General features: G+C 42.8%; 1 protein-coding gene across 1 annotated transcript in view; it reads left to right on the top strand.

The window, feature by feature from the left end:
- LOC126202871 (uncharacterized) overlaps positions 1–4,724 on the top strand; it is a 63,544-nt gene extending 58,820 nt beyond the window's left edge. Inside the window, exon 4 of the mRNA XM_049936903.1 lies at positions 1,952–4,724. Within this exon, the coding sequence (XP_049792860.1) occupies positions 1,952–2,194 (243 nt within the window). The 3' untranslated portion in view covers positions 2,195–4,724. The remainder of the gene's footprint in view (positions 1–1,951) is intronic.
- The last annotated feature ends 12,647 nt before the right edge of the window (positions 4,725–17,371 follow it).

A 17,371-nucleotide genomic window follows, 5' to 3' on the forward strand; every position in this document is an offset into this window, starting at 1 on the left:
CTGACAGATACGTTCGTCGTACACTCCACACTGATTTTTGTGATTCTTTCACGAAGTGTTGCTTGTCTGTTAACATTTAAATCTCTACGCAAATGCCGCTGTTCTCGGTCGTAGGGTGAAGATACACTACTGGCCATTAAAATTGCTCCTCTACGAAGATGACGTGCTACAGATGCGAAATTTAACCGACAGGAAGAAGATGCTGTGATATGCAAATGATTAGCTTTTCAGAGCATTCACACAAGGTTGGCGCCGGTGCCGACACCTACAACGTGCTGACATGAGGAAAGTTTCCAACCGATTTCTCATACACAAACAGCAGTTGACCGGCGTTGACTGTTGAAACGTTGTTGTGATGCCTCGTGTAAGGAGGAGAAATGCGTACCATCACGTTTCCGACTTTGATAAAGGTAGGACTGTAGCCTATCGCGATTGCGGTTTATCGTATCGCGACATTGCTGCTTGCGTTGGTCGAGATCGAATGACTGTTAGCAGAATATGGAAGCGGTGGGTTCAGGAAGGTAATACGGAACGTCCTCGTATTACTAGCAGTCGATATGATAGGCATCTTATCCTCATAGCTGTAACGGATCGTGCAGCCACGTCTCGATCCCTGAGTCAACAGATGGGGACGTTTGCAAGACAACAAACACCTGCACGAACAGCTCGACGACGTTTGAAGCAGCATGGACTATCAGCTCTGAGACCATGGTTGCGGTTACCCTTGACGCTGCATCACAGACACGAGCGCCTGCGATGGTGTACTCAACGACGAACTTGGGTGCACGGATGGCAAAACGTCATTTTTTCGGATGAATCCAGGTTCTGTTTACAGCACTATGATCGTCGCATCCGTGTTTGACGACATCTCGGTGAACGCACATTGGAAGCGTGTATTTGTCATCGCCATGCTGGCGTATCACCCGGCGTGATGGTATGGGGTGCCATTGGTTACACGTCTCGGTCACCTCTTGTTCGCATTGACGGCACTTTGAACGTTACATTTCAGATGTGTTACCACCCGTGGCTCTACCCTCCATCGATCCCTGCGAAACCCTACATTTCAGCAGGATAATGCACGACCGCATGTTGCAGGTCCTGTACGGGCCTTTCTGGATACAGAAAATGTTCGACTGCCGCCATCGCCAGCACATTCTCCAGATCTCTCACCAACTGAAAACGTCTTGTCAATGGTGGCCGAGCAACTGGCTCGTCACAATACGCCAGTAACTACTCTTGATGAACTGTGGTATCGTGATGAAGCTGCATGGGCAGCTGTGCCTGTACACGCCATCCAAGCTCTGTCTGACTCAATGCCCAGGCGTATCAAGGCCGTTATTATGGCCAGAGGTGGTTGTTCTGGGTACTGATTTCTCAGGATCTATGCACCCAAATTGCGTGAAAATGTAATCACATGTAAGTTCTAGTATAATATATTTGTCCAATGAATACCCGTTTATCATCTGCATTTCTTCTTGGTGTAGCAAGTTTAATAGCCAGTTGTGTAGTTGGCCACTGCGTTGTCCGAGGAGATAGGCAATGCCTGAAATTTGGTATTCTCGACACACTCTTGACACTGTAGATCTAGGAATACTGAATTCCCTAAGGATTTCCGAAACGGAATGTCCCATTCGCCTCGTTCCAACAACCATTCCGCGTTCAGAGTGTGTTAATTTCTATCGTGCAGCCTTAACCACGTCGGAAACCTTCTCACATGAATCACGTGAGTATAAACGACAGTTTCGTCAATGCAGTGCCATTTTATACCTTGTGTACGTGATACTACCGCCATCTGTGTATGTGGACATTGATGTCCCCTGAGTTTTGTCATCTCAATGCATTCGGTGGTGGACCCATTATCACCTGTTTCTTTTGGACCAAAGGTCTGAGAGATCCTATGTATGAGCTGACTGAGGGCGATGTTAGAGCTGGATCCTTTCTGTGCCCACAGGACCCGTCCGGCTGGAGCCCTCCCGATGTGTCGTTTCCTTACGTGGGCTGCGACTCCAGAGAAGAGCTGCCCTCGGAACGGTACGAGTTCTCAGTGACGGGCCCCAGCGGGCGCACAGCCACCTGCTGGTTCGTGCCCAACCAGGAGACCCGCGGATCCTGCTACAGGGAGCAGCTGGACGCCGCCTGCCCGCCGGGATTCCGCTTCCTCAGCGACGGCCGCTGCTGCGACGAACCGACCTAGAACGCGTTCGATACGCCCCCCTCTGTACCTGGACACTGTGCTCTGCCCTCATACTCGTCTGAAATACGTCACGAACACAGGTCTATTTATTCCATGGGGCTTCGCGCTTGCAGCCTGGTGACGTCGACATCTTGCCACGATATTTCGGTTGACAACCATTCAGCCATCTTCAAGTGAATTTTACAGTGGAGACTGATGGTGCATGTCGCTGACTCTATGACGAAAATCGACGCAATGCCGCACGCACGAACTGCTGGCATGTAGAGTTAAGGTTCAGTTATCAAAATCCTAAAACTAACTGTCGCTCGACGCGTCATTAAGAGTGAACCTTTGTCTTTCTGAAAATATCCGAAGCCTTAGCAAGTTGAAATTCGCCAGCAATATTATTAAGATCTTCCACCAACCGTATTTCCATACCGACTCCTTAAAAATTTAAACCCAGAAGTATCTCGTCGTGGCCAAAACTTTTGTAACAGAATAATTTATAGAACGTGCTATAAATCTTGGCCACGAGATCGTTCAGAGATTCAGTTATCAAAGAATCTGTAGAAATACGTTTGGTGGAAGACCTTATCAATCGTGATGGCTGCTTTAACCTCCGATCAGAAAGACAAAATTTCACGCCTAATGACACGTCAAGCGAGAGTTAATTTTATTATTTTGGCAACTGAATTTCAACTCTGGAGACCAGAAATTCGACAGAGGGAGTGACATTGATCGCCATTCCGCAGGCGTTTCCGCTCTCCATATGGAGCAATATTCGAGAGAGGGCGCTAAATTCGACAAAAGGCTGTTCAGCAGAGAAAACCTACGCTCGAGTACCACTCTTTAGCATAAATTCAGCGACGCGCACCAGCAGTCTCCAGTGCAAAATTCACCTGAAGATGGCAGAATGCTTGTGAGCCGAAATATAGTGGCAAGTTGTCGAAGTCATCCGGCTGCAAGCCCGAAATCGTAAGGAATGTGCATCACGCCTGGAAAACCTCAACAATCACAAAGCTGTATGTGTTTTCACATTGTATCGGTTTTGAACTTTTTTGGAGAGTGACTGCTGTTGCTATGATACTGTGACTGACAGCTATATAGGCGGTGAAAGAAGCGTCACCAAAGCGCCCACATTGCACAAAATCTGTAATGTACCCTATGTCGCTAAAAGGCAACATTCGTGACATCAATCGTTAAATCCGTCTGACACGTTGTATGATTCGCCCAAGTTTGCTAGGTGATGAACGCAACACCACGTAAACCTCCCAAATGGGTAAAGTAGACTCAAACTGTAGCTCAGTAAAATGATTTGTAATATATAGCACTTCAAGTTTGAGGACTTATCGTTTAACTAATAACAGAAGCACCACGATACAACAAGACTTGTCATGGTTTTATCAGTGCTTTTTCGTCACACTATTCGACATCAAGTTCCACTTAACAGCTGCTTAAGAGCAAAGTAACTATTCTAGGAATATTCACGGGAAGCGCGTTGGGTAGAGTGATTCTAACATGAAAAACGAAAGCTTACCAGGCCAAGACAACCATCCGTGGAAGTTCCCACAAGAGAACTCGAACAGAAGACACGCTGAGTTATTGACACAGCAGATTACTTCCAACGTTGTTGATACAAATGAATACGCTTCCCTGTACTATTCTACGACCATGGAGGTAAAGCTACATACCGTACGTGCGCTTGACTGGTGGCTAGCAAGGAGTGGGGACAGCTAACTCTCTTGCCGAAGCTGTTACGCGGCGTTAATTTGCAAGATCTGGAGCAAGTTCTACCGTGGCAAAAGTGCAGGTGTTTGTTAGAACATCTGGTTGTTTTCTCAGCTATAAGAACGATTCTTCTCCACATACATCAATTAAAGGACTAATTCTTTCTTTGCTCCACAGTGAAGGCACCTGCGGTAACTAAAAGGCACTTTCAGGTTATGTTCCCGTCTTGCACCTTCCTAGCGTGGTCACTCTTGCGGTGAGGCAATGCCTTCCAGGCTGTGTCGTCAGGCGCCGACAGGACTCCTGTTTGGTCATTGCGAGTAGCATTATGAGAACCCTGCAAGAGAAATAGCACCGGAGCAATCACAGGCGAAACTTCCTGCAAGGAAGCAACGTAGCGTTCGATTGGCCCTGCTTAGGAGTTGTCACGCAAGCCAGCGAGTAACCCTCCAGAGAATCTGACTCCGTGCGAGATGGGCTTCATTCACCTCCGCCCGATTTGTTGAACTGTCAGTTACCTAACAATCCTAATTCTCCTGTAGTAAGGTATATGGTGTTGGCATCACTAGGCTAAGTGTGAACTATTCCTGCTGTGCTTCCTCTGAGGAGGGCAAGGAAAGCATTGTAGACATACATAAAATTGGTGCTTATCTGTTGAAATGCAACAAAATACTTAATTATCCTCTCATATAATCAAGTACATCGTGTCGGTAAAATTCTGTGTCGTCATAGTTCATCATTTTAAGTTGTACACAAATTAATAATTTCAAACTAACTAATGTATTGTGATGTTAAGTAATAACAGGGTGATTTTATACATAAACATTCTTTTGTTTTAATCCTATCATTAGTTTTAGCCCAGATACATCACATACAGTCAACAGGTGTGGTTCGTGGTTTGTAAACTTTCGAAGGCTGTCATTTATCGACTATAACTATGGTGCCGAGGTCCTCTAAAAAGTTTACACACTGTAAATCCTTTCCTTTCCATAACTAGCCATTAAATAATACCAAAAGCTAATTCCAAGCTAAGATATAAAAGTAGCATGTTTAGCTGCCGACGTCTTATTTTTCGACGCTTTATGACGACAAACAGCACTAAAGGGAGATCTTTAAGACAGTGTGTGTTACATTCATTGCATGTCTAATACTTTTTTTCTGTTTTCGATTACGAATTTTAGATGTCATTGTTTCCTGTATACATTCAGGAACATTGAAACTAGCGCACCAAGAGGGGAGCACCGACCGAAATGAAATTTGTTAGACATAATGATACAGATGACAGAGTTACTTGATCCCAAAATTAAGACTTGTAAACGAATGCAGTGAGTTCATGTAGACAGATCTAGTGCAACATCAATCTACATCTAAATCTACATACATACTCAGCTAGTCACCAAGCGGTGTGTGGCGGAGGGCACAATTCGCGCCGTCATATTTCCCCCTCTGTTCCACTCGTGGATCGCGCGACGGAAAAACGACTGTCTGAACGCCTCAGTACGAGCTCTTATTTCCCTTATCTTTGAATCGTGATCATTGCGCGATTTGAAAGTTGGTGGTAATAATATATGCTCTACATCCTCGGCGAAGATCTGATTTCGGAATTTAGTGAGCAGCCCCTTCCGCTTAGGGCGCCGTCTATCTGGTAGTGTGTCCCACTTCAAACTTTCTATGAGATTTGTAACGCTCTCGCGATGGCTAAATATACCAGTTAGGAATCTTGCCGCTCTTCTTTGGACCTTCTCAATCTCTTGAATCAGACCCAACTGGTAAGGGTCCCACACAGACAAACAATACTCTAACACTGAACGAACTAACGTATTGTAAGCTATTTCCTTTGTTGAAGGACTACATCGCTTCAGGATTCTACCAATAAATCGCAATCTAGAGTTCGCCTTACCCGTTACTTGTGTAATCTGATCATTCCATTTGAGATCATTTCGAATAGTCACACCCAGATACTTGACGGACGTTACCGCTTCCAAAGGCTGGGCATTTATTTTGTACTCGTACATTAGTGGAGATTTTCGCCTTGTTATACGCAGTAGGATACAGTTACTAATATAACTGCCAGTCATTACACCACGCATTTATTTTCTTCAAATCCTCATTGATTTGTTCACAACTTTCGTGTGATACTACTTTCCTGTAGACTACAGCATCATCTAAGGCCGCTGTCAATACCATCAACCAGATCGTTTATGTAAATCGTAAGAAGCACAGCACCTATTACGCTGCCCTGGGGCACACCTGAAGTTACGCTTGTTTCTGTTGAAGTCACCCCGTTCAGGACGACATACTGCTTCCTGTCTGTTAGAAAACTTTCTCTCCAACTGCATATGTCATCGGAAAGCCGTAAGCTCGCACTTTTTGTAGCAAGCGACAGTGCGGAACTGAGCCGAACGCCTTTCGAAAGTCGAGAAATATGGCATCAACCTGGTAGCCGGTATCAAGAGCCTGTTGTACATCATGTACAAAGAGGGCCAGCTGTATCTCGCATGACCACTGTTTCCTAAAACAGAGTTCGACCACCTTCTGCTGCAATACATATCGCAACACAGTCCGGCATCGAGCTGATTAGATGTCTGAAGTTGTCCTGAGGCAGAATGGCCCACAAATCCTGAATAGCTAACTCCATATTATATACGGAGTAACACAGGGGCATAAGGCGTTTCAGCTGGTCTCACACTTGCTCTAAAGGAGAAAAGTCCGGGGAGCAGAGCGGCCATGGGATACTCAGAACATGACGTAAGAAGAGCAACGAGCTGTATGCGGACGAGCTTTACCTTGCTGGAGAAGTGTCCCTTGTAGATCATCTAGCAGAGGTCCCATATGGGGTTGAAGAATGTCATCAACATAACGCTGCCCCGTTAAGGTTCACGTGATTTAGAGTTCACCGGCTGTCATACTCTATAGCTCCACCAGACCAATACGCAGGCTGTGCGTCTGGTGTTGCGCTTGACAGCATGGGTGGAACAGTACCGTTCATGACGCTGCCTCCACACCCGTATGCTTTTAGCATCCGTCCCCAAAACGAATCGGGACTCTACTGAAGACCACGTTTTGCCAAACTATGGCAGTCTCCTTCGATCTGGCTGGTCACCATCGTAGTTGGAGTCGCCGATGTCGGGTTGTTAACGGTGGTACAAGACAAGGTGGCCTCGGCTGCAAATTCGCATCGGCAAGATGTCTGGACATCGTTTGCGGAGCAACTGGCATCCGTACATCTTCTTGTTTCGTGGAGCGAGTCACTGTAGGATCCCTGATCGCTTGCTGTACGATCCTTCGATCCCCTCGCCTCGTCATGTTTCTGGTCGCTCCATGGGTGTGCCATGTAGAATCCACCGCTCCCAACATCATCTGATGGAACGCTCTGAACGATCGACCTGGCGAACCACAGGTTGTGTCAATCAGCTCGTGCTTTTCATGCCGATGATTAGACCCCTCTCAAACTGTCCATAGATGCCGCATAATACTATTACCTGGCATTCTGCTGCTACGAACATCCTCCTTGAGTCGGTATGTAATCGTCACTGTATGATTCGTCTACTATGCACCTTTTAAATGGAGTCACCTGTACAATTGCAGCTCCACTACAGGGTCTGTGGCCACGCACACTGGCACCAAACATGGATCATTTTCATATCGGATCTAACTGTACTTGTTTGCAAGTTTCGCGTTTGTACCTTTATTCCCTCTGGGTGCAGAATTTTCAGGTTCCTGAATGTATATTCAATCTGAAGAATTTATCAGTTCATTCGACAAAACCGTGATGTTTCTGTGACGTCCCGGATCTTGTGCTGTAATGGGTGACAGGGGCAATTTGAGCAACCGCCACTTTCTTTTTTAGTGACGTTTGACGTCCTTAACTGTCGGGAAACGTGACATCATTAGTTAAATATGTTACCACATATTATGCGCTTTCAGGTTAGCGGAGTGTTGTAATTATTCACAAGCAAATAAAATTGACAATACCTGAGACACAATGAATTTACAAAAAGAAACTTACTAACTTAGATTTGTTTTTGGAGAGCGTCCGCCTTGAGCACAACAAAATTTCTTATTTTTCTTTTTATTCTTAGCTTTTTTAAGTAGCTTCATACGTCGGAGAGGAACAGAAAATATTAACTTCAAAACTGTTAAAATATCAATATTAAACATTGGTTAACGATACAACAAAGCACAACAGAGAGATACAGAGACTGAGATTCGGTAGCAGAGGTTCAGCCACTCTGTTGATTCCTTTTCGTCGTAAGCAGTGGAAAGCGAAGATGAAGTGGAGGTTAGTAGGACACCCATAGGCTGAACATACTGAGACTTCAGGAGGCCCTATGCACCTGTAGGCTAGTCCATAGAACCCACGCCCCTAACCTCTGTTACTAGGAGCTAAACAGCATTACTCGGGGCAGTTGTATGTCTACCAAATATTAGTCATTATCAACATTCCAAATACATTGTGATAAATTAAATTTTGTAATACATGGCTGAGAAATATGCAGGGTGAAAACTCCGAAAAGTATGATAGAAGCTGAAAAGTTTATTGGACAAAAGTTGCATGGGACAACGGGGGCCATAATATGACGTTGGTTTTTTGTAGCTAGGTGGGGTCTCTTCAGAGATATGAAGATCAGCTTCGTTTTTTTTTTTTTTTATGGGATGCTATAGTTTGGTACTTATTTTCTGATGGCGGCTATCGAGAAGAATCGAATGATGTGTAAGAGTAAGATCTTTGAGGGTCAACGCAGGTCACAAAGTTCGCATGAACGTCCATTTCCAGAAAGTGTTCAAAGGATGACCATTGGTATGAATGCAGTGCTACAATCTTCTAATCACACTGGCACTTATTGAAGCACATACTCTGACAATTCTCTGTTGCATATCTTCAGGTGTAGTTGGAACGTCTTTATAAAAACAATGTCTTTTATGAATACCCACAAGAAAAATCCAGAGGCGTCAAGTCTGGTGAATGAGCCGGCTACGTCACATATCCTCCGCGTCCAATCCAACGATTTGGGAATTGTCTCTGCAACTCATTTCTAGCCATCAGCGAAAAATGTGCCGGACACCCATCGTGTTGATACTATATTCTGTGTCTTGTTCCTAAAGGTATTTCTTGCAATAACAGACCTAATGTTTCTTGCAGGAATGAGGTGTACTTCCTACCATTAAGATTTCCTTCGATTAAATAGGGACTATAATTCTGTCCTCCAGAATCCCACATCATACATTCACCGACCACGGTATTTGGTGTGCAACTTGCCGCAGCCAACATGGATTTTCAGTTGCCTAATAATGCATATTACGCAAATTAACATTTCTATGGTTCGTGAATGTAGCCTCGTCAGTAAATAAAATCAAATTAATAAATGTGTCATCCCTCTAAATCTGAAGTTGAGCCCATCGGCAGAATTCAGTGCGACACATACAATCCGTGCCAGTTAATTCTTGGTGGAGACTGTTATGGTAAGGATGATATTTATGGCGACGCAGAACACAAACAACACTACTCTGGCTCATGCCAGATCCCCTTGCGATTTGATGCGAACTAACACAAGGATCTCGAACCACAGTGGCAAGAGTACCAATTTCCGTTTCCTCATTAGTGACTTTCCTTTGCCGGATATGTTTCCGATGCATTAAGGATCCCATTGTTCTCAATTTATCATACACATATTTAAATGTACGACGTGTATTGTGAGTACGTTGAGGATATCTTTCAGCGTATAAGTCTCTAGCTCTCACTGAATTTCGTTGATATTCTCCGTGAATGAGATGCATATCGACTTGTTCTTCGAAGGAATACATCATTCACATTCGCTTGATTCGACGACACTGGTCTTACCGTTTGTTGCGAAACCGTCGAATGGTGTTTACATGGCAATGCCACTTTAGCTGGATACACCGTATTCAACGAATATTTAGTATTTGCAGGATATATGAGAGAGAATTGTCAGAGCATGTGCTTCGATGAGTGCCAATGTGATAAGGAATACCACTCGATCCATGATAGGAAGATTGCAGCACTGCATTGATACCAATAGTCATCACTTCTAACACCTTCTGTAAATGGACGTTCATACAATCTTTGTGACCTTCGTTGACCTTCTAAGACCTTACTGTTACACATCATTGGATTCGTTTCGATAGTCGCTATCAGAAACTAAGTACCAAACTGTAGCATCCCATAAAAAAAAAGTTGACATTCATATCTCTGACACGACACCCTCTAGCAACAAAAAAACCAACGTCTTGGTGCAGGCAGTCCATATGAAATAAAACGTTGTTCTGCATCTTTTTGTAACAATTATTACGTAACTGTTTATGTTATCTTCGAAAAACAGTAGCAGCAGATTTTTATTTTTTCTGTTGAAACACACTGGTTTCTCTGTGTTACTTATTTCACAAACAGAAAGCTTCTTTTGAGAAATTACAACAGCACAGGTCAAACACATAATGTTTACCGCAGTAAGCATCTCTTCGAGGTGCAGCATATCGTATGGAAAATTTTAACTCTATTCACATTGCAATTATACTAAAGATTTACGTTCATCACCAAATTTTCTGTTCCAATTTGCTTTTGACAGACAGACGTACATATCCTCAGTTCACTTGATAACTGCTCACAGAAATTCTGTTTTTCAGCTGGGACATAATGCTTCATGTCACTTCTTCGAACTTTTTATTGGCAGAAGTTTATCATACAAGATAGGGAAAACTGACATGTTATCTGGCCACATATTTTTCCCAGTATCTGTCCGTTTCTTTGTAATGCTTTGACAAAGCCACGGTTGCAGAATGCTTTTTCTTCGCCATTAATGTATTAGTGTCGTGAGGTGAAATTTGTAGCCAGGCGTACTCTAAGTTCTGAATGAGCCTCTAAGCAACCCTTAGACTGGCGCGCTAAGAATCCTGGACTCCTCTAGATTCATTTTGCAGACAAGAAATCCGTTGTTCTTGGCGTTGGACATTACCGTAATCTAGTCGTGTGTGTGATGTAACTTACGTGAAAGGATCTTTTGTTCCACTCTGTGAGGGCACACTCTCTATGACTTGGTGTGATACAGTATCCACAGTCAACGTCTATCTTCAGAAGTTCTGGGAAACGGGCTGATGTAAAACTTTTTTGATATGTGTAGGCTGTACTGGTTCGTACGAGTTCATGCTTTTCAATCGAATCATTATTAAAATGGTTTGGAGTATTGTTATCAGTAGTTAGTGACTATCAGTTAACGTAGTAAAAGTGCTGCGATTACAATCAAGAGCCACGACGCCATTGCATCGTGGTCAGCTGTAAGTTGATCATTTCTATTTTCTGCAGTTTTGATAGGATCTTACGTCAGTTTTTTACGGTATTTGTTTTTCATTTATACAGATTATGCACTTCAATTACCAGTTGCGAGATTTCTTGTAAATGTGTGCTACTGTGACTTTTCTTTTTTATTCTCGAAGTCAGATGGCGTTACAGAATTGATCACTGGTTCATGAATTTATTCATTAAAAGTCATAGTTCCGCTAAATAAAATTTTCTGGCTACTACTTGCTGTATTGCGAGGTGGCGGGGCTAGCAGCTTATTTAACACTAAATTCTTCTAGAATCTTCATATGTAAATGATGCTCTAAGCCCCCCCCCCCCCTATTCTAACTCCGACTTTTACTGTTGCACATGAATTAAAAAGAAACGCGAACTGACTGTAATGGACCCTGCAAGTGGAGTAGAAAAGAGTTTGGCACCTGCAATAATTTAATTTGATAAATAAGTTAAATAAAGGAAAGTTTCATTAACGTAGTGAGAAATTATAGGGTTGCTCTACCGACTAACAGAATGAAAGTTCTGTCCAAAATAACAATATGATTTATTATGACTAAAAATAATAAACAAAACACATGAAACATTTACAATACATCAAATTGGCTCAAATTGGATACTCAAACAAATGCTGTGAAGGTGAAGTTGTCCCTAAACTAGATTGTGACATTTATGATGAAGTGGTATGTGGAGCCAATTCCTTGCAACTCAAATCTTAAGATAAACACACAGCAAACCCAACATTAATTGTTGCTACAGTAGTGAGAACTCAGACAATGAACCCCCAAGACAGAACTAAGTTAGAAAAGATGAACAGGCGCGCTCTGCTGAGCTCTAGCAAAATTGCCTGCTTTGCCGGTGCTGCGGACGTACATTACCAAGCTGTCTTCTTAACTGCAAGGACACGATCTGGCGTACCGGAGGCGATGGCTGGTTGCCTCGACGTCCCGTCGTGGTGATAATGATGTCGCGAGTATAGCCCGAAACAAATTATCCTGGTCTGGTTGTTCCAGACTAAAGACTTCCTAGCAATACAAATACGCCTCTGAGGGAGACGAGCCGGCCGCGGTGGTCTAGCGGTTCTAGGCGCTCAGTCAGGAACCGCGCGACTGCTACGGTCGCAGGTTCGAATCCTGCCTCGGGCATGGATGTGTGTGATGTCCTTAGGTTAGTTAGGTTTAAGTAGTTCTAAGTTCTAGGGGACTTATGACCACAGATGTTGAGTCCCATAGAGCTCAAAGCCATTTGAACCATTTTTTTGAGGGAGACGAAGAAGGCTCGCCACACAATCACTGACAGTACAGTGATTGATTTTAACAAGTGAAATCACACAGTAACTCCGATACAGTCAACTTTAGTCAAAACTGCTCAAGACAGACAACATAGGCCGCTTGTACGCAGAACGCTCAATTGCCAACTGTACTCGGAAAGTTACGTTGAAGTTGAAACTTCAGCAACTTCGGCAAACAGTTACAATTAAATAAAAGTATATTAGACAGCCAACGGAAGGCAGGCTGTCCAGAGCAGCGAGAGCTCAGTCTTGTAACCTACTCCGACCGAAAGGCGAGAGCGGACTCTCTCAAGAGCACCCGTACAAACCGAACACAGAACATTCCCGCCCCCACGACAGTGGCCTTGGTTAAACGTCCAATCAGCAACTCGTAAACCGCCGCCGATTTTGCTACGTCACGGAGCTATGCCCTGAGCAAGCCAATCCCAGTTACAATTCTGCAGAAAACGCGGGAATTTGCCCGCCAAGACTGCCTGGGAACACAAGTGATTCCCATGCCTCGCTGGTAGCCCGCCAGAAACGGTTTTCACTAAGTTTCTGCGAAGTAACAGAATCTCTAGCGCAGCCGCCCCTTCCGGCGCATTTGGGCGTGTCGCTCCCGCTCTTATGACAATGTCGGCTTTTGGAAAGCATCCACTTGACTCCCTCACACCTGACAGCTTAACCCCTTCAAGCTCAGCGGAACTCGCCTGTCACTGGACCACCCGGGTGACGAGAGACGCTGCGTGGAAAGTCCGCGTGTGAAGGAATAGCAACTTTTCACTGCATGCAATTAGACAGAAAAATCGAATTAGAGTAAGATAGAAATATGAGACGGGGTTTCTGCCACCTCTCAGTATTAGTCCAGTTTCTAAGCAGTAGCCCACTTACAAGTTGTGTAGATAAATGAGTTCCAAAAGTGAAAATGTCAAATGGGTCAAATTGCTCTAGGCACTATGGGATTTAAGATCTGAGGTCATCAGTCCCCTAGACTTAGAACTACGTAAACGTAACCAACCTAAGGACATCACACACATCCATGCCCGAGGCAGGATTCGAACCGGCGACCATAGCAGCCGCGTGGTGCCGGACTGAAGCGCCTAGCTGAAAATGTCATACCACATGAAAAGGGAACATATTCGCACAGTGATAAGTGATCATGGATTAGATTTCTGAATTATAGATACGTTGATTCGCTACAAATAAACTAATTGCAGAACTGGAAAACAACACCTTTTAGCAAATTGGTGTGTTTATTTTACAACAAACTGAACTGGACTGGTCGTAGATCAGACACAGTTCTCAACGTTAAGTTACTTTTATTCAATCTTAACTAATCGAGCTGCGACACTTACCTTTAGATATGGAGAGTTGGATACTGGAAGGGTGCATGGGGGCTTAATTATAATAGAATGCAAATAATTTTAATTTTTTGCTTTAGTAGCTGTCTGTTCGGTTACGAAGTCTCGTAACAGTTGGCCCTGACTAGTATTATTACGCTATCTGACTGCATAGAACAATAACAAAGAATGAAATGGAAATTTTCATTAACACAATTAATTAATTAAGTCCCCAGCAACTATAAAACCTACGAAACCAAAGCACAAGTGTAACTGTTCTGTGTGTGGAAGTATGACTCAACGTATGCATCCGGCACGGTTCTTCTTCAATAACACAAGAAATTTTAAATATCATTTATACTGAATTAATTAAAGAAAATAGAAATACCATAATTACTCAAGAAAACCAGAATTACACTCTAATACAAGAACACAAGCCAGATGCTTTGTTGACTGAACCTGTAATGACGCATTATTTAAGACACTGAAATAATGAAAAACAACACGGAATATTTTACCTTCATATATATTGACGAAAAGCACTCTGATTATTACAGTATTTCCATTTGAACCATCTGCTGTCTATCCCATCAAACAACTGCATAAAACATGGAACAACATCTCGACAAACACTGCCCACTAGCACATCTCAACACACACTGACTACTACGAGTCCTCGACAAGCACTGCCCACTACGACATCTCAATAATCACTGCCAGTGGAGGCGGCGGAACAATGCTCTCTAGCGCGATCTCTGGCGCTGTGGCTCAGTGTAGCCACCTTTCATATGCCCTTCCTCCACGGGCTAGAATTTGATGGTATTTTTGCCAGCATTGGTGGTGAAAATACCACCAAATTCGTCAAAAAAAAATACAGACAAAAATAAAAGATAATATTCATGCGTAAATATCATATAACTAGATAAAATTTTGGCTTTGCACTGACCTTTCAATAACCTAATATATAAAATACAGTAAGCAATAGAAATTCTTTCATACATGTGACTTTACATAACAGTTTACACAAGTATTATGTGGTTAAACAGTTCAATCAATAGCGTCAGCAATGACGAATATGTGCAGGTAAGAGTCTCATAACTTTTCACAAACAGTAATACACAAAAAATCAGTTTATACAAATATTCACATAAACGCTTTCCATAGCCCAAGAAACAAGTAGTTGACAGTTCCAGCAGTAGCACCCAGCAATAGTCAACAGGTGCAAATACCAACAAGTGACATTTTTTCAGTAGAAACAGTCCATCAGTGGCACCCAGTAATGTTGAATAGGTGCAGACACCAACAAGTAACACCATTCCAGTATAATCAGTTCCATTAGTAGCACCAGCAATGTTGAGCAGGTGCACACAGCAACAGGTGACATCTTTTCAGTAGAAGCAGTCCATCAGTGGCACCCAGCAATGTTGAGCAGGTGCAGACATCAACAGGTGACATCTTTTCAGTAGAAGCAGTCCATCAGTGGCACCCAGCAATGTTGAGCAGGTGCAGACATCAACAAGTAACACCATTTCAGTATAAGCAGTTCCATTAGTGGCACCAGCAATGTTGAGCAGGTGCAGACACCAACAAGTGACATCATTTCAGTAGAAGCAGTCCATCAGTGGCACCCAGCAATGTTGAGCAGGTGCAGACAGCAACAGGTGACATCTTTTCAGTAGAAACAGTCCATCAGTGGCACCCAGCAATGATGAACAGGTGCTGACCGCAGTCCATAATATTCACTTTCACTAATCACACTGTTCATCAGCAGAAATTAAACATGACTAAATGTCACACATCATGTTGAAAAGTGCAGCACCATCACTAATCAGACAGTTCAGGCATGAACAATAGTTTGAATACACATACAATACTTTTACACTAAACATACAAATCATAATAAACACACAAATGATATCCGATAATTGTCATATTAAATATTACAAATACACAAATATCAGTAAACCTATAATTTTTATGGGTGTCAGTGCAAGCCACAACAACAAGTAAAATAATATTTAGGAGATAGGTTGGTACCAATTTGGGATAGGGAAAGGGAAACACACAAAAAACACTCACTCATCTTTCATCCACATTAGTGCTACTGTGTAATTGAATAGTGTTAACTGTGTAAATGCAATTCTGTCAAAATTTTATGTTCATCATGTGTATCAAGTAGTAGTGGCAGCAATGTATAACAGTCAATAATAGTTAGTCAGCGTCATAGTCATCATGTCAAGACCAAGGCCGGCCGAAGTGGCCGTGCAGTTAAAGGCGCTGCAGTCTGGAACCGCAAGACTGCTACGGTCGCAGGTTCGAATCCTGCCTCGGGCATGGATGTTTGTGATGTCCTTAGGTTAGTTAGGTTTAACTAGTTCTAAGTTCTAGGGGACTAATGACCTCAGCAGTTGAGTCCCATAGTGCTCAGAGCCATTTGAACCATTTTTGTCAAGACCAATGTTTGCCAAGCCAGATCAAATTGTACAGTTGCTGAACAACTGTCAGTGAGCCAAGATATGCAATTACTTCCTCTCTCCAAAAAAAGTATATACTGCTTAGTGATTTAACAAAGTGAGTGTGTAGACAATCTTCCTGCTACTTTAGTGTTCTAGTCTGCCATCTTTATCCTCCTTGTTCCATATAGACCAACAAAAAAAAAAATATGCTCCTCACTTACTTCACCTCTTATCCACCAAAACTCCAATAATCATCAGCATCACATAATCTCAATACTTCAATAATACCTCTTCAATACGTCGATCATCAATATCATTTACCTTACCTCTTGTCCACGAAAACTCCAATAATCATCAACTTCACATAATCTCAATACCTCAATCATACCTCTTCAATACGTCGATATATATAAACCTCAGCACCAATATCATTTCACTTCCATAACAACTCTTTCCTCTAGTCAGTCTCCTCGAACAAGTACAGACAAAATCCTAGTGCAAACTTCAATTCAGCATCCCATACAATCCGAAGACACAGTGTCCACACACAACCTCTGTGTAATCCATCTGACCCAAATCTTCTACTCATTATAAATTATAAGATACATTTTGGTTCCTTGTCCATCATTAAATAAAAGAAATGCATACATGACCTCTAACAGACTTAGTTCGAATAACTCTCAGTAATTAAGTACGATTACGAAGTGTTAATGATCGTGATTTTTCAGTGTGTACACCACTTCAAAAATTATGGCAAACAGAAGCAAACATGTGGAGTATTTCTTGTGTCAAGTGTCACTTCCTATTTCAATTACTCACGAAAAATGCAGTGTAATAACTGTCAATGGTCTAAACCTAGTGTTGGTATGTCATGTCGTTAGCTTCCTTCCTATTAGCATAAATTTATACAGCTTCCATAAAACCTCCAGCTCATGTGACTTCTATGCAGTTTCTTGTACCAATGTCGTTCGTAGCATTATAGCAGTTCATTTTCTTATCTTAAAAATATAAGGCACTGAGCGTAAGGAATACATGCAATATCGCGACAATATACCAGTAGCGAACAGAATGTCAACAAGTGGATGCAGCACAATCCCT

The sequence above is a fragment of the Schistocerca nitens genome, chromosome 9 (genome assembly GCF_023898315.1).
Source record: "Schistocerca nitens isolate TAMUIC-IGC-003100 chromosome 9, iqSchNite1.1, whole genome shotgun sequence".
Lineage (NCBI taxonomy): Eukaryota > Metazoa > Arthropoda > Insecta > Orthoptera > Acrididae > Schistocerca > Schistocerca nitens.